Here is a 26,299-nt window from a genome sequence, read left to right as displayed (position 1 = left end):
TATAAATAAAATGAATTGTAACATGTGGGAGTTTCAGTTGTGAAGTGAAGTATGCTTATTATGTATAATATGTATGTTGAAAAAAATGTTGAAATCTGTACTACTGAGTTACATTCCAGTAAAATCATAAATGTCCTAAAAATAAATCATAATCTATTTTAATACTTAATTCGTGCCAGAATTAACATTGCGTCTTATGGGAAAAGCCCCAGATAGCCAAGCGATCCTCGCGCACAGATCGAGCCCGGCGTGGCGGGGTCTGGTAGACGCAGGTAGACGGGCCGAACGTCGCTTGAATGGGCAAAACGCACACGATGGCTATAATCTGGGGAGGGCTCTTATGACCGTGAGGGCTCGTAACGTTCCCTCGGCGCAAACCCGACACAAGCTTCCCCTCGGCCCGTCGGTCCTGATTTCTGCAAAATTTTAAGTAGGTCCGAGATTGTAAGAGGGCAGCACGGTCGCATTAATGTGGCGAATGTCGTTATGCAGGACAGCAGTGATGCCAGAATCGGGGACGCGAGGACGCTTCCCCTCCAGCACAGGTTCCCCTTCTCTGACGGACCGTCCTCGCCGTAGCTTCTGCTGCGCACGCGCTACACACGAACGTACTTCTACTCTGCCCGTGTGAGTGCATGCTCGATTGCACGCGCGCTACACAAACAAGCGTACCTCTACCATGTCCGTGTGACTACCTGCTCGACCGAACGCGTCGGCGACGCGTTCCTACGATTTTCACCAATTTTCATGTTGCCGAAGTTTCGAAAGCACGAGTCGGAAAGTCGGGATCTGGAGACGGCGCGCATTTGAATCCCGGGACGGCGCGGCGCGGCGCGGTGCACATTTTGCTATAACTTTTGATCTAAAAAAGATATCGAAGCGAAATTTGGACTAAATTTTTTTTTAAAAAACCGGGTTTAATGGTTAATCCTAAAATATGTTTTGTATTTCTTAAAAAATTTTTCTCGTTGATTTTTAAAGTTAAGGTAGTCCAGAAGGCCCCCAACACAAATTGATTTTTAGTCGAACCATGCTCAATAAACAATTACGAAAAAATTTATAAATATTCCACTTAATAGCACACATGATTGAGATTTTTTACAGATTTTTCAGATTATGCAGACATGTTTAAAAAAATTGAAAATCTCGAAGCATTCGAAGAAAATGCATATTTCGTATTGAACTTTTCGAGATACCAGTTTTATAAAAATTCATTAGTCCGATATTATTGAAACAATTGTCCTTAATTTTTCTCAGAATTTTTTATAAATTGTATCGTTGTTAAAAAATCAAAATCAATTTTTTCGATACTTCTTTGTTGATGTATTATGTAATACTGAATATTTTTATAATCAGAAAAATAATGTACAGACTTGATAATGCAATATAAAATATTTTATTTACGTTATATTTCAATATACATATGTGCATCACTCCTAACAATTTTGGTAATCACATAATTATTGTAACGACATTTTACATATATCAGGTCGTTAAGTATGAAACTAGACAAATAAAACACAAATTTCAAACACATTTGTCAAGTTTCATACATCTCCGGTTACGAAAATCGATTTTAAATGGTCCCTGCCTTTCTGTAACATAACAAAAAAAAAAAAAATTAGTTAAAGTCATGATTGCAAAGTATAGAATAAAATATTAATGTATAACTTTATAGTATGGTTTATTCTTATCTTTTTTCTTTCAAGTCATTTTTGAATCTGCTAATATTGATTTTACGTTATCGCGATTTTAAATGGTCCTCTGTCTTTCAGGTCGAGCAGGTAGTCACACGGACGTGGTAGAGGTACGCTTGGTTGTGTAGCGCGCGTGCAATCGAGCATGCACTCACACGGACAGAGTAGAAGTACTTTCGTGTGTAGCGCGTGCGCAGCAGAAGCTACGGCGAGGACGGTCCGTCAGAGAGGGGGAACCTGTGCTGGAGGGGAAGCGTCCTCGCGTCCCCGATTCTGATGGCATCATTGGCATCACTGTCCTACAGTCCTGTACAGTCCTATGCAACGGCCAGCAACGGCCGGGGCCGGTTGGCCTTCGTGGGTAATACCAGGTAATACCGAACAACTGTAATTGCTCATCCCCAAAAACCCTGCGCATCTTTTATGGACCTTACCCAACCTTACCATAAAAAAGACATTTTGCGAGATTATGTGGGGTGACGGGGTGACCAAGGTACTCCAACTTGTCCAACTTTATACTTCACTGACGCTGACTGACGCTCACTGACGCTAGAATCTTCGCGTATGCGCGCGCAGCCCGCCCAATCTAACAACACTGCTGTCACGATCGCCCAATAAAAACAGCAGCTAAATAGCACAGTGTTGAAATATTCTCTGTATTATTCCGGTGTCCCGTACAGAGCCCTTTTTTGCAATTTGTCTCTTGAAACTTTATGAACAATAATAGTGTGCGTTTTTATATTTAGAAGGAATTTTTTTCTGTACACTATTGTCTTTGTCTCTCCAGCGAGTGACATATCTCTCTCTCCGTCTTTGTTCGTAGTTGACCTCTGGTTGACCTCTACGCCAATGGTGGTATCGGTTTGTATCGGTTTCGCTCCTGCGCAGTCGCAGTAGGAGTAGGAGTCACCAGTCACCAGTCACATAGAAGTATAAAGTCTATGGTGTAAATACAACACGTGTGAAATGTTTCTTCGTCCATGTGTTTCTTTGATGTTAACCTGACTTCGGCCAAATGTTCTTATGTACGACTAAAGTGTCACTGATCTATGTACATATATGTATAACTGGATACTTAGACCATATATGGTCTACATAAGACTGGATACGCGCGGTATAAGCAGAGATTTTAGGTCACATTTTAGATCAGATTTCCTCTGATCACGTTATTTGTGAGCGGTAATTTTTCCTCTGCAACTGGCAACTATGGGTGAACCGTCTTCGAGAAAGGTTTGAAAATATTTTTATGTTATATAGAAAGTAATGTATATTTGTAAGTGAATTTAAGTGAAGACAAGTTCAATTTAAACAAAACGTGATTGAGTTGATAAATGTCTGTCTCTATTTGATTATTTAGGTGAAATGGATTAACAAAGAACGGGTATTAGTTTTCGCTACTAGAGAAATCAGTTACAGGCATCGTCATCTTATGGATGATTTAAAGACTCTCATGCCTCATCATCGACCCGAATCAAAAATGGAACGCACTAAAAATTTACAAGTAGTAAATGAAATAGGCGAAATGAAAAATTGTAATAAAACAATACTATTCGAAGGTAGAAGAAAAAGGGACCTCTACATGTGGTTTTCTAATATCTCCGATGGACCAAGCGCTAAATTTCTTGTAGAGAATAGTATGTATAATATTCTTAAAAATATAATCAAGTATTATTTTTACAGCTTCTTTAAAAAAGAATTAATAGCTTTTTGGTTGAAAACAATGAAAATATAAAAATTTTATAAACTGGAAATTATTAGCTTTTTTTATAAATAACATATTTTTATTATAGTCTATACAATGGGAGAATTAAAATTGACTGGAAATTGTTTAAAGGGTTCTCGTCCCTTGTTGTCATTTGATGAAAATTTTGACGGTAAACCACATTATAGTCTTTTAAAAGAATTATTTATTCAAATATTTGGTGTGCCAAACCATCATCCTAAGAGTCAACCATATTATGACCATGTGTATACATTTAGTGTATTAGACAACAGAATATGGTTCAGAAATTTTCAAATTTTGACCGAAGATGGTGGTTTAGCTGAAATTGGTCCAAGATTCGTATTAAATCCAGTCAAAATATATAATGGAAGCTTCGGGGGAGAAGCACTTTGGGAAAATCCTACTTATATTTCCCCGACAAAGGTATGCCGCAGCAACTATTTCTATACATATCGATATTATAAGTATATTTACGGTAATACATTTATTACCATTTCTATTTTACAGTTTCGCCAATCGATAAATAAAAAAGCTGCTGGTAAATATATGAACAAGGTAGAACAGAAGTTGGTTCAAGAAATTAGTAAGCCAAAAGAATCGTATTCTCTGAACCCAATTGATGAGATATTCAAAGGTGACCCATTAGTAAAAGCCAAAGAATTAGAACTATTAGAAGAAATGGAAGCAAAAACAATAGAAACCAATGAACGTAACAAAAGTAGTAAAACTAAAAAAATGAAAGTAAAGAGAAACGTTACAAAAGAAATAGGAAATAACGTAAAGAAAACCGCTTTGAAAAGCAAAACAAGTTTCAAGAAGAAAAGAAAGTTCAAAATGAAACCAAAAAATTAATGAAATAATTACACACCGAGGCCCCGAATTACGTACTAATTGGTTTTAGGTTGGACGACGTAAGTCGGAGTACGCAGGATAGACACGTAAGCATATACAATATACGTGTATTAGATTAGGAGATACATTTTCTCTTTTAAATGTATAAAAATGGTAGAAGAGATCACACACACACACACACATTTAATGTTTATATATTTATCATCAACAGATATACAATAAAGAACTAAACACGCGGAACGGGAAATATCGGTTAAAAACAGTTGTGACTATCACGTTGCGTAGAGACGATGTAACTGGGAAACAATGTAAACCGGGAGGACGTAACTTGGGGCCCTACTGTATTTATAATATTTCGTATTATGCTGATGAATATTGATAAAGTTTTTATCAAGTACGTCATAAACAGTTTATTTTTATTTTTTACTATTATTACAATATATAAATTAGATTAAGGAAAGCACACTGTGCTACAAGCTATTTGAATTGCATACAATATTCATGGTTTATAAACAGCAGCTCAAGTTATACAAATTTAGTTTTATAATATAAAATTTAATTTTATATTGTGATACACATAGTACGCTTTTTACGAAAGATATAAAAATATAATAATGTTCCATTTTCCATTCCTTTTCTTATATCTATAAGAAAAGTTGCACAGTAACGATATCTGATTTAGGTGCATCATATTGGTTTTAAAAGAGTAAAATAATATACTTTTAAAGAAATACTGTCCAGGATCAGAAACAGAAACTGTGTGTTTGGATTAATAATGAAAAGGACATGCCGAAGGTGGGCCAAGGGTAAACAAAGAGGGCATATCAAAGAACCGTTGGCCTACCCCGTGCCATAAGGCGGATTACCCTAACAAAAAAATCTGATCAATCTTAAGATTGTTGAACGTAAATCAAGGTAGATCAGTAGTGGACCCTTGGTCAACCCTAAGCTAATTGAAGGTGGGGCAGGGTAGCTCTGGATGAGAGAACCCTAGTTAGCCCCAAAGTAGTCCATAGTCCGCTCCTGCCGTGGTGCTCGTTGTCACTGACAACTTGTCAGTCCCCGGCTCGACTGACTGCCCAACCTTTCTTTTGTTTAAGGGCGGTGGGGAAATGTATCGACGCATACCCCCCGTAAGATAGAAGTCGGGGGGTAGTGTAGGACTCGGCACGGTTTCCGGCTAAAGGACCGTACCCGTATCCACTAAAACCCCACCGCCCAGGATCCTGTCGAGCCCTTCCGTCGCCTCCTAGTCCAGACTCCGGACTCCGGAGGCCGCGAAATTCCAGTGGCTCGCTTTGCGCATTACTACCGAACCCATTACACCTCCAAATCCGCTCCACATCTGTTCTTGTCTATCTGGCTCGACCAACTAACCTGACACTGACATTTAAGAGTGTGTGCCATTAATTATGAGACCGACTGTATTCTAAGATCGTCTCGAAAGTTGGAGGTCACGGTTTTTCGATTTTTCAACACAATCAAATATTTCTCTCCGGAGACCAAGTGCCTGTATGACAAGATGCCACAATTTTACGTGCCTTATATATGCATTTATTATTTCTAAATTATTTGAAGCATTCCTAGTAGAAATGAAGTACAGAAGTATACAAAGTACCGTCCAGGGAAAGACTGTAAACTAGCGGGACGGGAACGGGGCTAGAGGAACGCAAAGGCAACCTGTCTACTGATTAACCTCACAAAAAATTAAAGAGGTGTTATGCGGAGAAAAAGTGTTATGAAAAAAAATTATATCACTTTCGATTGTTTATTCTATCAAACCACCGAAGAGTACAAAACAAAAAGCAGTAAAATTACTCTACATATATACCTTCCTTTACGTCCTAGGTATGTTTTTATCTCGATTTGATACACTAAATTTGAAGAGAAAAATCATTTCTTTAACACAAGTTTTTCCATGCTTCTCTCGGTCACGAGAAAATGTTATTTTCAAGTATCTATGGGTTACTAAATGGTACTGTTTATGGAAAAATATTATTGTAGATTACTCGCATATATATTCAAGTACATGGGTTAAAAGTTATAGTCATTTTGAACAAACTAAAAATTTCGACTTTTGGCGCGCTAAACAGGCCAAATACCCCACTGTACGCCGCAGCTTTTAATCGTTTTAATCAATATTTCAATAGGAATTTACATTATCGACGTGACTGTTTGCATTATTGACATTATCAACATCCGCTAGTTAGTTTATTTCTATTCCAATTTATGAATTTACATTATCGACGAATTAAACTATGTGACGAATTAAATTCTACATCAAATTTAAAGATGCAATTGCTTCTGACGTTTTTGTAGTTAGTTTGGAGACGCAATCGAAAAGTGATGACATATATACATATATATATGTATGTATGTATGTATTTCTGCGTGTGCATGTAAACACGTCTGAATGTACACTACTGTGCAAAAGAAAGAAGCACTCACAGTATAATTATAAGATATAATGAAAAACAATATCTTTATGTAGAAATTGTATTGTACAATGATTGATTTATTGCATTTAAAGTTTAAAGTATTAGATAATCCGCAATAACACACACATATATATATATATATATATATATATATATATATATATATACCCCGACGGCACACCGGCTCGGTTTCAGCCTGGCCCCTGTGCACAAAAGGGCGCGTTTTCCGCCTGCCGAGGGCTCGAGCCCAGGGCCTGCCGGCCGGGCTAGGATTCAGCCGATTTGCAAGATTGCAAGGGTGCGGGATTCGCGTTCTCATTGCGTGATAATACAAACACGGGTTTTTTCAGTAGTCAAAAACGCCAGATAAAGGTCAATCTAGGCAGCAATCGCCCTCAAAGGTCTTATTTATTAACTTATTATACTTTTGTCGGTAACAAGGGAGACTGCTACGCATTTGCAAAGTACTGCCACATTGATGCGACCCGCCCTGTGTCGCGCATGCGCGAGAAAAGTTGGGCCCAATCGAAGCACTGATTGGCCACATTAGTGTGATACCGTGCTGCCCTCTCAAAAACAGGCTGAATCCCAGCCCGGCCGTCAGGCTCTGGGCTCGAGCCCCCGGCAGGTGAAAATCGCGCCCTTTTGTGCACAGGGGCCAGGCTAAATCGTCCTGATTTGGTCTCAACGCTGAGCCAAGCATTGCGTTAGCCCGTAACGTGTCGGGCTGGGGCTCGGCTAGCTGGGTCCGGCGGTGGGCTCGGGCAGACTGTGCTGTCGGGGTATATATATATATATATATATATATATATGTATATATATTCTCAGAACTAATCAATTAAACAGCAGAATCCTTTTTCAAAACATCCTGTGTTCTCATTTGATTTTTTCCGCTTTCTTATTAAGTATGGCCGGGTGCTTCTATCTTTTGCACAACAGTGTATACAGTATACGCCACTATACGCGTGTACAGTCCCGCGCAATTATGAGTGAAAAGACGTTACTGATAAGGGAATCGCGGTGCGCATGGAACTCGACGAGAACACAGGTTGCAATTATCGCGGGACTGTATTTAATGTGCAATCACGTAATTACATTGTGACATTTAAACGTTGCGATTAGATTTTTCGGGACCTCAGTCTTTCTCTTCTCCCTTTCGCCGTTAGAAAACATTTCTAAGCCGATGTACAATACATAACACTCGTAAAAACTCGCGGTACCTGCTGTTCGACAATTATGAATTACGAAACCAATCATGCAAGACTGCACGAGCTTTTGTGGTTGCACTGGAGATTACGCGATACATTCGAATAAACCAGAGTTGTGAGTATCAAATTTTCCGTCTCGGTCATTCGATTCATTCCGGGGAGATCACGCTGACACTCCAGAAAACAACTACTTTCGAAACCACAAATTAGAGATGTTATAATACTGTTGTAAACTTATTTTCACTGGCCGTCGGAAAGTTAGACGAACCGCATTCGTATAGTACGTTATTATGTGTATACTAATTAGTAAGGTGAATATTGATTTTAATTGTTTTTTTTTTTGAGAAACAACAAACGGACTGCCGATTTTACCGGTTATAGTTAGACTTGGATTTTGTGCATTTATGACAAAACTGAGTGGATCTAATGCAAAACAGTTTAATTATTTCAAATCCATTAAAATGATTAACAAAAGGAATAAATGTCTATGTAGCTCACGTAGCTTGTTTATTAATGCAGACAATTTTCATTTTTGCATAAAAATCCGCGGTCGAATAATTAATAAGCGAAAGATCCTCTGAATCGGTATTCATGTTACGAACAAGGTATTAACTGAATGCTTCATATCTGCGTGAAAGTATATTTGGAAGTGACGATAGTGTGAGATTGGGAAGCAGCCAATGCTGTCATAAAGAAAAGTTTAGGTATGTACAGCGGTCAACACGAAATATCGTGACTATAACGAGCCGATTATACATGTTCAGTTTTACGCAAGGGTTCCAATTTATTAACCAATTTCTTTGATTAGATTAATCCTTTGCACTCGGAGCCATTTTAACTCGAAAATTAAACATTTCTTCCGACCCTCGGGGTGTCCCAAAAATGTTGTACTTCCTTGAACAGGGTGATTCCTGGGGTGATTTGAAGTAACTTTCTCCTTTGCGAAAATGTTATTCACGGCTTGGTTTAGGAGTTATTATCGAAAAACACTGACCAATCAGAGCGTGGCTACGGCGCGGCGCGGCGGACGGATTTCGGCTTCCGGCCGAGCCGGAATTTGTCTGCTGTAGCCGCGATCTAATTGGTTCTTGTTTTTCGTTAACAACTCCTTAACAAAGCCGCGGAGAATATTTTTGCAAAGGAAAAGGTTTATTCGGGTCATCTCAGGAACAGGAACCACCGTTTTTAAGGAAGTGCAACATTTTGGCGTCACTCTGTAGAATAATTCCATTCTACATATGGTTTTTTTTTTCATTTTATCCATATGAAATTGATATAATGCTTCATACGATACTTAATGTTTAGTAAGTAATTAGTAGACTGCGGATCTTTATGCAAAATAAAAAATATTTACGTTTATTGCAAGACACAAGAGTTGAATAAAACGTTTTTTCTTCTCATAATTATTTTGTTAAACTCAAACCAATACACTCATCTCCTTGAATCTTTTTAATATGATCCTGCTTTAAGTTGTGCGTACCGATTTTTATGATAAATGCCTAAAATCCGCAGTCTAGTGATTAGATACCAACAGATTTAATAATGTAAACAATGTTGTGAATAATGGTAGAGCGATTTTTAGTGGTGATTCTGTGCGAGTCACAACTGTAAACTAGTCTGGGGGGATCTGCAAAAAGGAAATTTGTTTAAATGTCGATCGATAGTCAGTCACCACTTTTGGTACCTCACTACCGAATCGTTATAGTCGATAGATAAGATATGGATAGACAGATAAGAACGTCATATTAATTAAGGTAACAGGTTTGAAACAGTCTGAAACATGTGTAAAAGGATAAATTATTAGCGTATAAAATAACTACACACCCAACAAAACGAGAAGAAACAAAAGAGAATCATGTAAACTCGTAACATGATTAATTAGACTTTCTTAATGTTTGAATTGAATTCACACAGATACATATATGTTGCATTTCATCTTATCTCACATATAAGATGAAGCGGCACGTCACCATTGTGACTAAATAATTTTTTATAAGCATTTTATACAGGATGTCCTAAAAATGTTGTACTTAATATAGGGGGTGGTTCTTGAGGCTACTCGGAATAGCATTTTCGTCTGCGAAAATGTTCTCCGCAGCTTTGTTAAGGAAAAAGCTTTGTTAACGAGAAAAACGTAGATCAATCACAGAGTGGATCGCACTCTGATCGGTCCGATTGGTGTTTTTCAAGGAACAAGTTGCTTGAAATGACCTCGGGAATCACCCTTTTCAAGGAAGTACAACATTTTTCAGACACCCTGTATATGTATAAATGTTGATTCAATAAAAATTTGATCATGGTATTGCAGTTTAACATTGCATACTCAAATAACAGTTTTCCTTCGCATTTTAAAAATGCTTTCGGTGTAAATCTCTTAAAAGACACTCGTTTTATTTTATCTTGTCCGCGAGTGTTCAATTATATGATAGAAACAACGAAATCATTTCCCGAAATTCCAGGTTCGCTAACTTGACTTGCTAGATCGTCTTCTTTTCAAGTCATAGAGATGACCTCTTTCGACAATTGTTGAATATCTGATAGAGTTGAAAATTCGCTACAGCACCGGCTTCCGAAACCAGAACACGATGTACACGATGTATGTAGTATGTTGCGGCTATCAGAAAACGGAAAACGGTCACGGTTCCGCGTTTCGATGTTGTTGATCGTCCGATAACGAAAATGATAATGTCGGGTTATCGAGTGTCGCCTACTTTCAAGATAATTACAATGGACAAAGATATAGGCTAAGCAACTCGAAGACAGAAGCTCCTGTGCCATTCGGTCATGTACGTTCGTTCCGTTTGCGTAATTGTCCGTGGGAATTGTTGAAAGGAGATTGGAAGAGCTCATCGGTTTGCTACACACATCAAGGTCAGTTACATGTCGCGTTTTATTTCAATATATGTAATATGAGTCGCCCGTATCGACTCGTAAATAAGAAACCTATTTAGGATAAGGATCACACGATTGCACGTAATTAGCGTAAAAATGTCGTTTCTCGAGGAACGATAACAGCATCGACTAATTAATTTGATCGATAAGATAACGGGACGACTATACATGTATAGTGTTGAAATTTTGAGTCTAGCCTGGTCGACCTCGTTAAATTGACTGCTACGGGTCATGTTCACGTTGTACACTCCTGAACATAATGATAGTTAGATTTTAGATTGCGGATTTTAACACGGCCGACTTTAGAACCGGTTGAAACATGGTAAATTTGGCAACGCTGTCTCACAACCGACATCAACTGATTTATATGTTGTATAAAGTATAAAGTCGTTCGCAGTATGTATATGTATTACGATGATACTGTGCATATGCGGGTTACCTGCTTGGTTCGTCGACAAACCATTTCACCGACACTGTTTTCATCGACACGCTTTGACCGACACTATGCGTTTTCATCGACACAGTCAAATCGTAGACATATATGTTTTCATCGACAGTCCGTCTTCAGCGACAAGTTTGAGTTCATTCATTTCCACTGACACGAAATTCGCGTGTTTGCTAATGTACATAGATTAATCGTTATTATCATTGTTATGTTGTCGAAGCATTTAGTTGCTTGAATAATAAATAATAAAGAGAATTACGAAGCATTCTTATTTGGATCAAAGTTTTTTGTTGCTACTTTATTAATCAGAATTTCTTCAGATAAACAAACTTTATTAATAGGTATACACAAATGAATAAAAAATCGTAATATTTCATTTAATTTCAAACATAATTGTGTATGTACATGTAAAAAATGTGAATAAACAGAACGAATGCTACGAATCTATGTATAGAGTATGTATAGACTACTACATATATTTAATTTATAGACTACAAAACATAACAAAATTGTACAATAATTACACAAATAGAATAGCATTTGACCGTGTTTGGTCGCGTTGTATGAGTTATATCCGCTCCAAAAGTTTCATTGAAATTGGTTAATTGGTTTACGAGTTACAACTTATAAACAATCAAAAGTGGTAAGAAGTCCGAGAATCTTGAAAAATTGTAATTTTTACCACTTTCGATTGTTTATAACTCGTAAACCGATTAACCAATTTCAATGAAATTTTTGGTGCGGATATAACTTATACAAGGCGACCAAACATACATCTTTTAAATTTTCGTTATTGGGCCAGCTAACAAAGTCGTAAAAATCAATTTTTACTATTTATTTCGCAATTCCGACCAAATGCATTTTTTTCAACATATACATATTTCAGACGTCATTTACTAAACTAATTCCTCTAGCCTTACAGAGAAATTCAAGTCGCTTGGTCCATTCATAAAAAAGTTATTCCGATTTAAAGTGTGTGTGCGGTCAGTTTTGTTCTTAACTGTACTAATGAAAAGCAGTATAATAATATTTAACAACTCAAATACGCTTTTATGGTGAAATTGTATCATTTATCGCAGAATACAATTAATTCGCTACACAGGGTGTCTCAAGCGGTGATTCCTGAGATGTCTAACTATACAACTTATGACATAATTATTTGAGGATTTAGATGAAATTTTACTATCTTACTACGTTTCTATTTGCCATTTCGATAGAGTGTAAAATGTACATACAATTATATTAAATATAATTTAATCGAATCATTGCATTTATAAAGTAGATTTTGAAGGTCACTCAAGAGTTGAAGATAGCACACACACACACGCGCGTGTGCTATCGTTTTGTCCAGGAGTGTATTTCAACGAAGTTGAATGAAGACGACAAATAATGATCGGAGACGCGGGCATTTCAGAGTTCAAAAGCTATTACGGCGCGCCCGGATGTTCGTAACTAACTCTCTGATGGCCCCCACATCTAGCACACGTATCCACGGTGTACAGAGCTGTTAAGGTGCATACGCAATTGTATTAGAGTGCGGCAGAAGTCTACAAATGATTAGATGCTAGATACGAACGAAATGCACTTATAATTCGTCAGATTCGTGGGTAATATCAAGGTATTGCCGCACAAGAAGCTGTCACCGTTCGCTAACTCATAATTTAAATGTTTACTCGAGTTACAGACTGGAAATGTGTTTTGATCTTGAAATGTTTCATTTTACAATTAGCACTCGCTTTTATTAAGAGCATTATCATTAGACTGCACAGGTGTTGTCTATTCAACTATTCATGACAAAAACGAGTAGGTAGTACACGAAATAGAAGAAACATCAAATCAATTTAATATCATTGGTGTATTATTTACAATCTATTATATTAACAATTGTTAAATTGTTAATTTAAAATTTAATTTAAAAAATTATTTTTAGTTAATTTAAACAAAAAAGTTAATTTAAAAAATATTAAAATTGTTAAGAGATGAAATGAAAAAATTTCTGCTTTAAACGTTCATTTTTATAATATGTACTCCAATTTCACACAAATCAATTGACCCTTGCAGTAGCATTGCGTATCGATTTTTAGTAAGAGCATTCCATTAATTTATTGATAATACGTACCTAATAATTTTACCTGGTTGATTAACCATGATGTAAACATGTAATTCGTAATATCTACTCTATTTATTTAGATTTTGTGCAATTTTGATTACAATATGTGCTTCGATAAAGAAATTTATCGAATCAATTTCCATTTGTTAAGCAACTTTATAATATCAATAATTGTAAGATGAAAAATATAAAACTATAGTAAAATTAGCAACAAAAAAAAGTTAGTTAGACAATTCTAACAAACCGGATGTGTTCGTGAATGTGAAAATTCATAAATTCAAACTGTAATTTAGAAATGAGCCTTTGTTTTTGGAAGTTGTGTAAGTCTATTTATTTATTAATATATTGTTCGTTTTCTTTTTATTTTTTTATATCTATATCTGACTAAAACTTCCATCAACTCATTTTTCGAAAAATGGACTTGTAACACGTTCTTTGAAGAACGGCTCAAACATTACAAATGAACATCTGTTGTTAGTTTTTAAATTAAATATTATATATGGATACAATATGTCATTTTAAAGATGTCTGTAATCTACTTATGTATAATCTATTTATCATATATTAACTATAATATTTATCAATACTCTTTACTGTCATCTGGAAAGTGTGGACTCACCTTTAACTATGTTGTTAAACGTGTTGCTTCAGAAGCTAACACGTTCAATTTAGATCAGGCATGAATCAGGCACATTTGTTGGATATGGAAGCCTGTCACTGTCATATCTGACTCTACCTGTTGCGTGATGTTTTTAATATCCATCACCAGCGAATATGTTATACATAGTTTAATTGAAATGGCAATTCTCCTCTAGTGGAATTCCAACTATTGTATTTCAGTGGAAATGTGCACCAGTATAATTTGTGATTTCATTTCTTCAGATGTAAGTAAGTACTCGTCTCGTCCGGTCGATCGCTGTTAAAACACGAAAACTGTAATTTCACGTATATAATCAACATAGCGGAACGATTACTGCACAGAGCAGCGAAGGTCGTACGTAAACGAATGATTTGTCAATACTGATTGCATCGTGATTCGTAGCCTCGCAAAAATAGTTCGTTCCGTAGCGGTGCAAGAATTTTTAATAAATTCAATTCTCAAAACAATTAGTTGCCCTGTAAACTATAAGCTACGCGCGTTCCAATACAATCAGCAAATATGTACTGTTTAATCATTTTCATTTATTGTTATTATACTTGTGTCGCTTAAACCGATACAACAAATTTCAAGGTTCAAGGTTTAACAAACTGGAAATAATAATGTAGAACCTGCACAATATTTAATCACAATTTCCGTTACTTGTAATAATATGAAAAAATTACATATTGAAAAGTTGATTGGTATAGAGGGGTGGGGGGGGGGGGGATATTATGATGCAAACACTTTTTATATGCACGAAGGTGTTTCCAAGATTTCAGGGTCTCTTTCATTTCTTTAAACGTAAAGAGCTACTTTTTATATCATGAATCGATAGAGTATCGAATTCTGCGTAAAAATGTATTGACTTTCATTCATATGTCCTAGATCTAATATGTATAGTTAACGAGATATTATCAAAATAACTTTCTACAATTTCCATGCTTATTGTCAGATCAGAAAATTCTTTCGGTAATATCGATTTAACTATTCGGTTTCGGACATACGATCGAAGGTCAATACATTTTTACGTAGAATTTCATACTACAATCGATTCGCGATACAAAAGGCAAGTCTTTCCATTTAAAGAAAGCAAGGTGACCTTGAAATCTTCGAAACTCCTTCGGTCACATGAGAAGTGTTTACATCACATTTACCTTTATGGCTTATACCATATACCCTGCAACTTTTGTTTATATAATTTTTCAATGCTGAGGTGGTGAAAGTTATTGCAGCGCCCTGTACACAATTCAGAGTGACGAGACCTTCTGACGATACATTCAAGAATCGTGGAGATCGGTGGGTGGTGTCTCTCTAGATACCAGATAACTGATGTAAATATGACGATCGGAACATTTAAATCTTGTAACAAAATAATCTGCCGAATGCTTCAATTTACTTATTCTGATTTTCACAAGGTAAAGTATTTTGGTTGCCGGATAAAAGGTGTTCAATCAGTTTCTAATCATTGTTGATACTTATACACACAGCATCAGCTTAGTTATTTCGGGTTAAGCAAACACGTTTCTTCCGATTCTTTCAATGAGAAATAATTATTGCAATATAGTTACTCTTATTTGATAAGTTGACAATAACCTTGTACGAATAAAACCGCCCACGCACATAAATATTAATCATTTAAAAAAGCACGAACCAATAAATGATAAAACCCTAACTATCTTAATGTTGATAAAGTAATCATTTTTTCCAAATTATATTCACAATATTCGCTATAGTACTCTTATTCGCAATAAGAATGTTGACGCAAAGAAAAGTTCCAGAAGGCAATTCTACATACATACATACTTTTGAAATGTGTGTCCGGTATGTACTCCCAGAACTCCCCTAATTGCCGATCTCACAAGGTAAACAGCTTAGTCACATCGAGTCACTTTCCCGTGGTTCGAGGGATCAACAGTTGGAATGTAAACACAGAACATGGTGAAAAATTGAAATTTTTCAAGGCTCGAGCTGTGACTCACCTTCTCTGGTTGGTCCTCCGTTATCCGAGTATGTATTTATGTAGCTTGTACGCGCATAGAACGGTGGCTTGAATGGAGCGGGTAACTCTCGCGGACACGTCAGGGAATAATAGGGTAGAAACTATCGTCGTCGGTATGACTGGATAGTTCGAACAAACAATCGAACTTTCGTAGGTAGACGAAGACGAAAGGACCAAAGTCGGCGGGGGTGAGACCGATAGCGGCGATAGCCAAACTGCTCATTCAGCCAGCCAGCTCATGGCTAAACGCAGAAGAACCGTGGAAGCGGTAGCATCCGTCTCGTCAATATCGTTTCGTCCGGAGAACCGTCTCGTTCGGTTCGTCGCTGATCCGTGGCCTCATCTTATTGTTGAATCCGTCGCGACGAGGGGAGCATAAGTAGTTGTGTGGTGTATAGCACGTACAAAGCAACCGGGAATAGTGGCTGTTTCCGCTCGAGTCCGTTATCACGGTATCACGGTGAAACCGCGGATACATATACATATATGTATAGTGCGTTACAAGCATCGGAGACAGTTCCAGAAGAAAACAAGCGGATCGACGCGACTGAAAGTAAAGTGATGCACGGCGTATCGTTTCGTTCCGGCGGACTCTCTTTCGCCTAGTGACCGTGATTCTCAAGCGAGAACCCTCCGTTTCTTCTTTATCCACGTATCCCGCATCCCTTCCCCACTTTCAACTCTTTCCACCAAACCTCTGTTGTACATACATACATACACACCGTATCTCTTCCGCTCCTCGTGGAACCGACCGTTGACAGTCATCGAGTATACTTTGTTTTTCCATCTGTATTCTGTATCGAACGGCCGCAGTCGTCGACTGATTCGAACTACGTTCCGATAGACGAGAATTCATGCCGTCGCGTCGATTGTTCTGCAACGACCGATTTAATACTGCCACAATCGGAAAACATTCCATCACCCGGCTGCTTGGAATGTTTTGTTAAGCAAACAACGTGCGTATCTCAATCTCACCTCGTCCTGTCGCCAAACTGTGCTACCGATTTAGACAGTACAAGTGATTTCTGCCCGCAGCTGCGTGCAACTATCGGTTGAATCAGGATTTATTCAAAATTGTACAGCGTGTAAAGAAATGTAATTATATGTCGCGACTATCGTACCGCCGCGATTCTACACCCCTCGGTTTGGTGGAGATTCATGCAAAAACGCCGCCGTAAAATTATTTTCGAGGTCAAAAGTCGCATTTGCTTTTAATCGTATACACAGTCCAGAGCTTCACTATAACAACCAGTAGCTTCCATACAAGCTTTCACTTGCTCTACGTTATGTTTTTGCAGAAAGCTCTGCAGACCTTTATGCATAATTATTTTCGAGGTACAGAGATCGCAACATGATTCGGTATCAAGAGATATTTGGAGAAAATATCTTTATTGAAGATGCTCAAGGGTTGCATGGCAGTTTCCTAATTGCCGACGTTAATGTGTGTTATCATAACAGCTTTTAGATTTTCGAAAGAATGGGTACATAATGCTGTAATGTGCGAGAATAACCAGAGATATGAAAACAATTGAAAAGCGTTGTCCGCGTCTGTGTCTGACACGTGGGCAGCGTAAATTGGAGAGGTGGTTTGAGTATCTTCTTTCATAATGATATTTCCTTAATACTAGATACAGGGTGGAGATTATAAAGCGTTACAGACGAACATCTCAAAAAATATTGATTATACGCAAAAATGTTTCAGATGAAAGTTGCTCAGTACCGAGGGGAGCATCATGTGGTAGGATTTTTATTTTTCCCGATGAACACTCCGAGGTGAGGAGAAGGTCAACTTTCTTTTTTTAAATGGAATGTTTTATTTTTTATACCATAGATTGATAGAGTGTCAAATTTTAAGTATATAAAAGTGTTTGCCTTCATATGTCCTAAACTCCAAAGAAGAAAGAAAATTGTTTCAATAATATCTCGTTAACTATTGGGTTTAGGACATATGAAGGTCAACACTTTTATACTCAGAATTTGGTACTCTATCGATCTATGGTATAAAAAATAGGACGTTCCATTTAAAAACAGAAAGTTGACCTTCACCTCACCTTGGAGTGTTCACCGGGAAAAATAACAAGTCCCAACACATGATGTTCCCCCTCGGTACTGTACAACTTTCATCTGAAACATTTTTGCGTATTATTAATATTTTTGGAGATATTCGTCTGTAACGCTTTATAATTTCCACCCTATACATCTTTCTCTTCAACTAATAATTTTTTAAATATTTTTACCATGCAAACTTATTTGCAGAGTGCAAACAAAAATCATTTAAATACTTAAATAACAATAGATCTGTACACATTTTTATGTTGCCCCAGCAAACCGATCACATTTTTATTTCTCTTCCAGTAAATAAGACTTCGCTGTACAGTAGAACCTCGATTATCCGAACTGATTGGGGCCGAGGTGGTTCGAAAAATCTAATTTTTTGCTCAGATAATAATCAAACAGTTTTAAAATCACTTATTAAATGCAAAAGTATATTACTACATAGTATAATTAGAAATATCATATATAGATATGACATGACAAGATATCGTTCAAATGTATTTTGTCATTTGCTACAAGATGGAATAAATAAAGAATAAGTCCTTCTGGTAAAAGATAACGATGAATTTGAAAAAACTATGAAAAAATAATCCAACAAAACATTTGTCTTCTATGGTATTCCTCCCTCGACACCATTTAAACTATGGCATTAAAAATAAAGAAGATATTTAGGTGGCCTCCTTTAGCTGATGTGAGACATCAATTATGCAAGTAATCTTTAATTTCTTTTTAACCATCGAAGACTATTTTTTTCGAGATCTATCGTTCACTGGTTCGGAATCGAGGATCTACTGTATTGTAGCTCAATGTAAGTTGGTTCACAAGCAACACTGTTTTTTTTTACAAATCAATAAGTCTCTTTGTTAAGTTCAGATAATAATCGAGGTTCTCTAATCTAGTTCTCTAAGAAAAGTATGCTGATTGTCTGGTCAGTGAGGTGATAGAAAAATCTCACCGTGAAAGAGTAGTAACCGATCGGTTGGTAGCTGAAGGAATTGGTGCTCGTGTGGTGGCCAGATCAGAATAACAACGGAACGTCCACTGTGTGTTGCTTTGCCTGCAGGATCATGGCTGTGAAAGAATGGTTCAGAAGACTACAACCTGTCCAGTTGTACCTGCTCCTCTTCTTCACCACCGCCTTCTTCCTCGTCGAGATCGTTGCTAGTCACGTGACCCACTCGTTGACGTTACTCCTCAATGCCTATCACATGTTGTGCAACATTATCGCACTTGCCGGTTGCATCGCATCGATCAAGGTACAATTCAATTATCCAAACATATATTTCCACTATGTACTTTCTTTCGCCTAAAAAATCATCAACGGATCGGAGAATGTTGTAAATTAAAGCAATTTGTTGAACGAGTTGATTTGATTTGATTTGATTTGTTTAACGATTTGTTTAACAAAAATATAAAAATGATTTGAATTAAAAACTTAAGAAACAATAAATTATACAAAAATTTTTGGTATTCATTTGGGTTAACTGTGTAATGAAATGAAAGGTCCGCCGCTGCATAATAGCTTATTAATGAGTTCGTTCACTTTATTACGTACACAAGCAATAGTGAATTTTTACAATTGACGATTCAATTGTTTACAATTACAGAAGAGAAACGACTATCATTATTGTTTTATTGGAATCGTCTCGCAGTGTAACAATAACAGACCGCAGACTTGTTCAATGGTGTAATGGAAAAACGATTGCAATTTAGTTGGGATGTTGTTGCTTAATTCGCCATAATCGTCGGCCGTTGCACCTAACGATTTTCGTTCATGCCGAGCCCTCCAAAATATTCTTGACGAGAGAGAGAGAGAGAGAGAGAGAGAGAAGTCATTAACAAATTACGGTTGGCGAAGCAGTATTGCAGCCTTGGCATTCGTTTAATGAAATGTGAACGAACTTATTACGCCGTGTAATAGAACGAACATCTCTGGAATTGTTTAACTTGTTTGCTCACGTGAGCGATTCGCAAGAATTGACTGCACAGCCATTTGCATTTGATATTAAATAATGAAATATATATATAATAACAAGATATTATCTCCAATATACAAGGCTGGCATGTTAACAAAGACTTTATATAATGATGCATTTTATCACGATCGTTTGCATTGTTTTTCCGGACGTTGGTACGGATGAGTCATATTCACGAATTCGCTGTTTATTTAATTTCTTTCATACAAGCAAGTCACTCATATTTTACAGTACAGTCGTCGTCAAATCGGCAACAGCAACTCCAGTTCCTTGCGGAATTCCGTGATCTGTATAAACAATGAGGACCGAGCTTCTTCGACATCTCTTTCGACCAAGACCAAGGTAATAAAATGATAAAAAAATTCTATCGATTTTCTTACGATTTCAACATTGGACTGCAAAAATAGAAGGCCAAATGCGAAATAGTAAAAGCACAAAATATATATATTATTTTTAACTCATTGGCAGTTTGACTGTCAAAGCAGCAACCTCAACAATTCCATAAAATCGAAGTAGCGTATTCAACAATCTCAAAATTTGAAAGCAAAACAGTATAGTACTTGGTAGTCCTTCAACCTTAGTTTTTCCCAGAGTTATCAAGTTCACCTTCAGTTTTGTACAGGTAAGCCTACAACCTTTTTATACTAATCTTTTAGGGCAGGCCCGGGCGACGCTGGCTCGCGGAACAGATGTCGCTGCTACTTCCATTCGGGAGGGAGAGAAACAGCCACTTCTCGTCTTCTCCGCAAGAGAAGGAGAGAAGCAGCCATATCTGTTCCCCGCGAGCCAGCGTCGCCCAGGCCTGTTTCAGGGGATACTGAGAGAATGAGACTCTCGTCTTCGGCAAGCATCATAAAAAGTATTTCTTTTTAATTTTTAATAATTTTCTCGCTGAAAATCACGCGAAGGTGAACATATCGTAAATCGTTGAATTAATTTCTTTTATGATCTATACGACTGTTGTACTGAAAATACATATGTAGTCCTACTTAAAAAAACCTGATTTACCATGAGAAAATTTCTCAGCCTGTCACCGCATTTGCTCCTTCGAACCGAATACTCTTTTCCTCTGACCTCTTTTCATAAAAAATAAGCGAGATATTTAAGATGATCATCAAGTTAGGCGGAGTACACTGTATACCTGTATACCTGTATAGTGTCTTATACTATCGTCGCGTCGTGAAGCGTATCATACTTATCATACTTACAGACGTTTCGTATTTTTGTTCAAAGCAATCACGATCGGACAGGAGAATGAAGAACACCTTTGGATGGGCGAGAATCGATGTCCTCACTATGCTTGTTTGCTGCGTTTTCCTCGCGTCCTTCTGCTTCTCCTTGCTGGTTGAAGCGTTGCAGACTTTGATCCACATAGACCATTTGGACGAAATGCATCATCCTATGCCGGTCTTAGCGATCGGCCTTTCCGGCATTCTCCTTAACGCGTTTTGCTACATACTGATCGGAGGGTACACATTCAACCAGGGAATCGTCCTGCATGTCACCGTCAATGGCGACGTGATGTTACGGAGGTAATCGAAATAATTGAAATTACCTAACACCGCAATATCCCCCCCCCCCCGTTTACAATAATAAAAATATTTATTCTTTTGATGTAACGCTTTCTAGTTTGAAGCTATGTACGAGCTAGCCCATTGCTACACGATGTTCGCAATTAAATTATTATTATGCTACAGTGAAAGTAAGAATCTGCAAGAAACGTTTCTACATATTTAAAACTCGGTCATTTCAGTTTAATAAAGACGTTATTGTGCCAAAAAATTTGAGCAATGGGACAAAAATAATGGAACAAAAAAGGTTTTCGAACAAAAAGAAAGGTCACAACAACAATTAAGGTTTCATAGTTCTGTATAGAGGTGATTTCTCAAGACGAATTCAATGGCCTACTATATTACGACCTTGAGTTGACCTTCAACTAAGAAATTCGTATTCAAAAGCTACATTTGCTCTTCCAAGGAAATTTGAATCTGTCTTAACAAAATTTTAATAGACAAATACGGAAATATAATATTTTACTATCAAAAGATGAAGGGTACCAGGTGTATACGCGTTTATTAGATGCAGTAGCAAACGTATGTTCACGTACCTATGCTTTTCATTCGATTTTATTGAATCTTGATGTTTACGTAATATGAAAACTAATTACTTAACAACTAGACAAACAAAGTTAATTAGAGTTTTGACAGAAGAAGTGACGTGCGCAATATCTCGTGTTCTGTTCGCCTATAATAATGCACCTTTTGAATTTTGGTTATATAATTGAATTCTTTGTCATTCCGATGTACATTTCACGATCACCGAGGCCAAACGTTTCCCATATTTAAATTGGCCGAATGAGACCGGAATTCTATACCTATAATAGAAGTTACTTATTAAAATTGTCTTTGTATTATCTGAATGAATTGCAACCGCACATATATGTATGTATACAATAAAGTTTTATCTGTGAACCGAGTGCCTTCCCATGGCCAACAGGACGAAAGATAAACTTCTTCTTATTATTATTAAATTTTATCATGCTTTCTACATATTTCTACACAGTAGCACTCGCGTTTCCTGTGTGAAACGTACGGTCAACTTGTCTAAATATGTTTCAGCTTGATTAGATTACTTCTTATCAATTAGTAAAATAGTTAAAACTGTTAAAACAGCTTTATGTGTTTCAACACGTAGTTATGGTATTATTGCAAACAAAGAAGATCTACTGTACATACAGCTGAATAAAGTTGGAAAATCATTTTCTAGTATACATATATTTTGCAATTAGTTCGTTGGCTATGTTATCGCCTGAACTAGATTATGTAGCTGACTGTTGGAAAATTATCTTCGTAATTAACCACATTAGTTTCATTATTATCAGTGATGCTATACAGTATACAGGGTGCGCTATATTTAATTATACCACCTTAATTTACTTATAACATACCACTTGTTATACTGTACAATAAAGAAAAGTGGTCGCTCTCATTAGAATAATTTCAAGAAACATTTCTGATTTACGAATTTCTGATTATACAAACCGTTATACAAACGCATCAGACTAAAGTAAGGATGAAAATAAATTGCAAAGGTTCAAAGTAATAATTCATGGGATTTGTTTTTCGTAAATACCAGAATTAGTTGTTCTAAAAATACCGAACCAACGCATTCAATCTATGGAATGGGACCGCTTCTCCGCGTTCGCTTTTTCGTTTCTTTTTATCATCTCGTTGCATCCTTCCACCGTCGTCGTCCTCGACGATTAGCATATCATATACATATTAGGATCTCGACTTCCAGGACTTCTATTATCTGCTTTCAGAAACGTTAGTTCCGAACCGGCGAAGGAGGGGCAACAGCTATCTTCCCAGACCAGACGAAGTCCATTGGGTATACCGAAGAGTCAAGGATTTCGAGAAACCTGTCGCGATGTGCTCGGCTGCGTCTTTGTTATGTTGGTGTCTATCCTTGTGTACTTCACCGACTCCGGCGTGGCCAAATACATCGACCCACTGTTCGCTATTATATCCGCTATCTCCCTTTTTGTTCTCAGTTATCCATACCGTAAGTAGCTTCACCCTTTCTCATCTTAACGATCCTGTGGTTTCCGGTAACAGGATTCTTGGTTGCAGTGAAGGAATCGGGATTGATACTACTTCAAACGATTCCCAACCACATCAACATCGACTCACTGAAAAGGGAATTACTGGAAGCTTTCCCAGGCATAGTGAACGTCCACGATTTGCATGTGTGGCAGCTGACAGGCCAGAAGATTATATCTACTGTTCATATTATATTCTTGGACCCTATGGTAAGATTCTTTTGGCGAATCAAGTTAAGGGGTTAGTCGCCTACCCCCAACCGGCCGCGGCCGGCGAGCGCGAGTCGGCAACGTGATAGTGGGGGTAGCCGATGCTACGTTATCGACTTCCGGAGTACTACATAGTTGCCCAGGCCCTTCAGAAGTTGTAAGCGGGACAATGAATCTGCAATAATTTTATTTTATAGGTATACGCTAGTATTACGAATCAAGTGACGGAATTTTTTATTGAGATGGGTATCACGCAAGTTACCATTCAGCCAGAGTTCCATAAGGTACGGCAAAACATTATTGCACATGCTCGACTAAAGATTTCGAATTTCTCTGATTACGAGTGTCAAGAAACACAGGTTTTTCTGGGAAAAATGTAAATCCGAGTAATTATAAAATAAGGAAGAGAATTTTCTTGTTATACGCGTGAGAGGTTCCATTTTATAAAAATGGCTAAGGTGATAAAAAAATAGTAGTAGATAGTATTAGACTGTGAATATTATGTTTCGCGAGTGGTTACTATACAACACCTGAATGTGAAGATACATGACGAGCTTTTTTGAGAATTCGGGAATTTTCTTCAAATAAATTGTACACCGTATTTTTTAAGAATTTTTAGGATATGTTATACTTCGCATCTTTGAAAGAAGAAGACATGTTTTTAAGAGATATGTTGCTTATCGATTACACACACACAGTAAAGCTTTGATCTAACTAATTGTAAGACCTAAGACAAAGCCTCGGGTCCGTGCTGTTTCTTAAATTCTGTGCTTCTACTATTTCTTTGTGACCTCGCCGACCGCGACGCGAACATAGAAAAGTGTGTGTCCGTTTTTTTAGATCAAGGCTTTACCGTATTATGGTATGGATTTTTGTCAACAGATGAAGCCCAACATGGAGAAGACAGGGTGTCTGATTCGCTGTCATGGCGAGCACTGCAGTTCCTCCCAATGCTGCTCTAAAGAGAAATTCATAGAAGACTCGTGTTCGCACGTAACGACGGAACAAGTGCAATCTATAAACAAGAGGAAAGAAATTGTTCCAGCTCCGTTGGTGGTCGATCTGAAAGGATTTGCTGCTCTCGGTGGCGAGGCGTCGCACGAGGGCTACGCGCTCGATAGAATCGCTAGTCGGTCGACTGATGGACAAGCAGGAGATAACAAAGATAACGCGAATGACAGTTCCTACGCGATAACCGTGGACATTAGTAACCAAAAATGCAGTACCAATTGCAGTCCTGAGATAGAGTCGTAACGTTAAGATAATAATTAGAGTGACAATTCTATTTTTATATCACTAGACAGAGAGACAGAGACAGAGACACACACAGAGAGAGAGAGAGAGAGAGAGAGAGAGAGAGAGAGAGAGAGAGAGAGAGAGAGAGAGAGAGATGGTGATCAAATTATTATGAACATATATAAATTTTAATAACAAAAACGAAATTAAAGTTATACTTATAGTAACACCTCTTTTATATGGCAGCTGTTACATAATTAATAATTATAATTCTTCCACCTGTTGATAATAATATGATCGCCCACTGTATTTTTAACGCGATATAATAGAGCAGGCCTGGGCCTGGGACCTGGTGCTCCAAGAGCCGATGACGTAGACGTAGGAGGATCGGTTACACCCACCAGGCCGGGCGACCGGACCGCGAGAGTGGGGGTAGCCGATGCTACGTCATCGACAGGGGTACGAAGTTTAGATTGAAATAATTGACTAATTGTTATAATAAGTAAATCTTAGTTTTGATTCAACGATAAAGCGGAATACACAAATGACGCTTTAGGTTTTATGAAATGGTAACCTTTTATTCAATGACCTCGTATTGTTTATGTCACTGTTGTAATGACTATTTTCTACTGTTATAATTAGTATTAAGAAATAAGGTATCTGGTATGCCGTGAGAAAAAATGTGATCGGAAAAACACTGATAATTAATATTGATTGCTGGTTGTTAGTTTCTCGAAACGCATGTTCTTAATAATTCCACGTGTATATTTAGTTACATTTTTTACGGAATACAGCGAGGCGAACTGTTCTGTATATTTTTAAACGTGGAACTACTATTATATCTTAATGAAGAAGACTGTGGAATCCTGAAGTAAATGCTTCCATAACTTGCACGTACAAATAATACGGATAAACATCCGCTTTTAAAAGGGTACTTTCACAATTAAATATGTATACACAATTAACACGTTGATTGCCACACGAATTTTATGCGTTTCACACAATTTTTATTTATTGTATTCGTAGAAGCGATTTGCGTTATTAATAGCAATAGTTAGTCACACACACACACACACACACACACACACACACACACACACACACACACACTTGATAATGAAATTCTCGTCATACACTATAATCTAGTTAGTTTCTGCATTAATAGATTTTGATATTCAGTGGCATTAATTTTACGGTAATCATTTTTAACGAATTCC

General features: G+C 37.3%; 2 protein-coding genes and 1 long non-coding RNA gene across 11 annotated transcripts; 2 read left to right on the top strand and 1 right to left on the bottom strand.

Moving 5' to 3' along the window:
• Window positions 1–1,940: 1,940 nt before the first annotated feature.
• Window positions 1,941–10,225, top strand: LOC143207541 (ribosome biogenesis protein BRX1 homolog). Its single transcript, XM_076421163.1, has 6 exons — window positions 1,941–2,068; window positions 2,521–2,927; window positions 3,055–3,331; window positions 3,488–3,843; window positions 3,928–4,358; window positions 4,484–10,225. Exons 2-5 carry the CDS (start codon window positions 2,904–2,906, stop codon window positions 4,270–4,272), a joined length of 1,002 nt encoding a protein of 333 aa, XP_076277278.1. The 5' UTR covers window positions 1,941–2,068; window positions 2,521–2,903; the 3' UTR covers window positions 4,273–4,358; window positions 4,484–10,225.
• On the top strand, window positions 4,549–26,208 carry Znt77c (Zinc transporter 77C). Of its 9 annotated transcripts, XM_076421143.1 has the most exons (9): window positions 14,760–16,557; window positions 18,959–19,037; window positions 19,123–19,315; window positions 20,267–20,377; window positions 21,269–21,567; window positions 23,358–23,599; window positions 23,668–23,846; window positions 24,044–24,130; window positions 24,729–26,208. In XM_076421143.1, the coding sequence occupies exons 3-9, from the start codon at window positions 19,127–19,129 to the stop codon at window positions 25,098–25,100; spliced, it is 1,479 nt and encodes a 492-aa protein (XP_076277258.1). In that variant the 5' UTR covers window positions 14,760–16,557; window positions 18,959–19,037; window positions 19,123–19,126; the 3' UTR covers window positions 25,101–26,208. The 9 variants fall into 9 exon arrangements, with proteins under 9 accessions (XP_076277251.1, XP_076277259.1, XP_076277256.1 ...); XM_076421136.1 differs by lacking the exons at window positions 14,760–16,557; window positions 18,959–19,037 and adding an exon at window positions 4,549–4,666; XM_076421141.1 differs by lacking the exons at window positions 14,760–16,557; window positions 18,959–19,037 and adding an exon at window positions 10,322–10,789.
• LOC143207554 (uncharacterized) lies at window positions 8,233–17,920 on the bottom strand. Its single transcript, XR_013008687.1, has 2 exons — window positions 15,809–17,920; window positions 8,233–14,281 (listed from the first exon to the last, which is right to left on the bottom strand). It is a non-coding gene; the product is annotated as an uncharacterized LOC143207554 (long non-coding RNA).
• Window positions 26,209–26,299: the final 91 nt, after the last annotated feature.

This window comes from Lasioglossum baleicum, chromosome 3, assembly GCF_051020765.1.
Source record: "Lasioglossum baleicum chromosome 3, iyLasBale1, whole genome shotgun sequence".
Classification (NCBI taxonomy): domain Eukaryota; kingdom Metazoa; phylum Arthropoda; class Insecta; order Hymenoptera; family Halictidae; genus Lasioglossum; species Lasioglossum baleicum.
The sequence above is the reverse complement of the archived record's forward strand: the minus strand, read 5'-3'. Positions and strand labels throughout refer to the sequence as shown.

Bases quoted from the DNA above. Each gene is read 5' to 3' on its own strand.
- LOC143207541 (XM_076421163.1), top strand. From the start codon at position 2,904: ATGGGTGAACCGTCTTCGAGAAAG. The intron at 3,332-3,487 runs GTATGTATAATA...TTTTTATTATAG, and splicing joins TAAATTTCTTGTAGAGAATA to TCTATACAATGGGAGAATTA. The intron at 3,844-3,927 runs GTATGCCGCAGC...TCTATTTTACAG, and splicing joins CTTATATTTCCCCGACAAAG to TTTCGCCAATCGATAAATAA.
- Znt77c (XM_076421136.1), top strand. From the start codon at position 4,635: ATGCTGATGAATATTGATAAAGTTTTTATCAA. The intron at 21,568-23,357 runs GTAATCGAAATA...ATCTGCTTTCAG, and splicing joins GGCGACGTGATGTTACGGAG to AAACGTTAGTTCCGAACCGG. The intron at 23,600-23,667 runs GTAAGTAGCTTC...TCTTGGTTGCAG, and splicing joins TGTTCTCAGTTATCCATACC to TGAAGGAATCGGGATTGATA.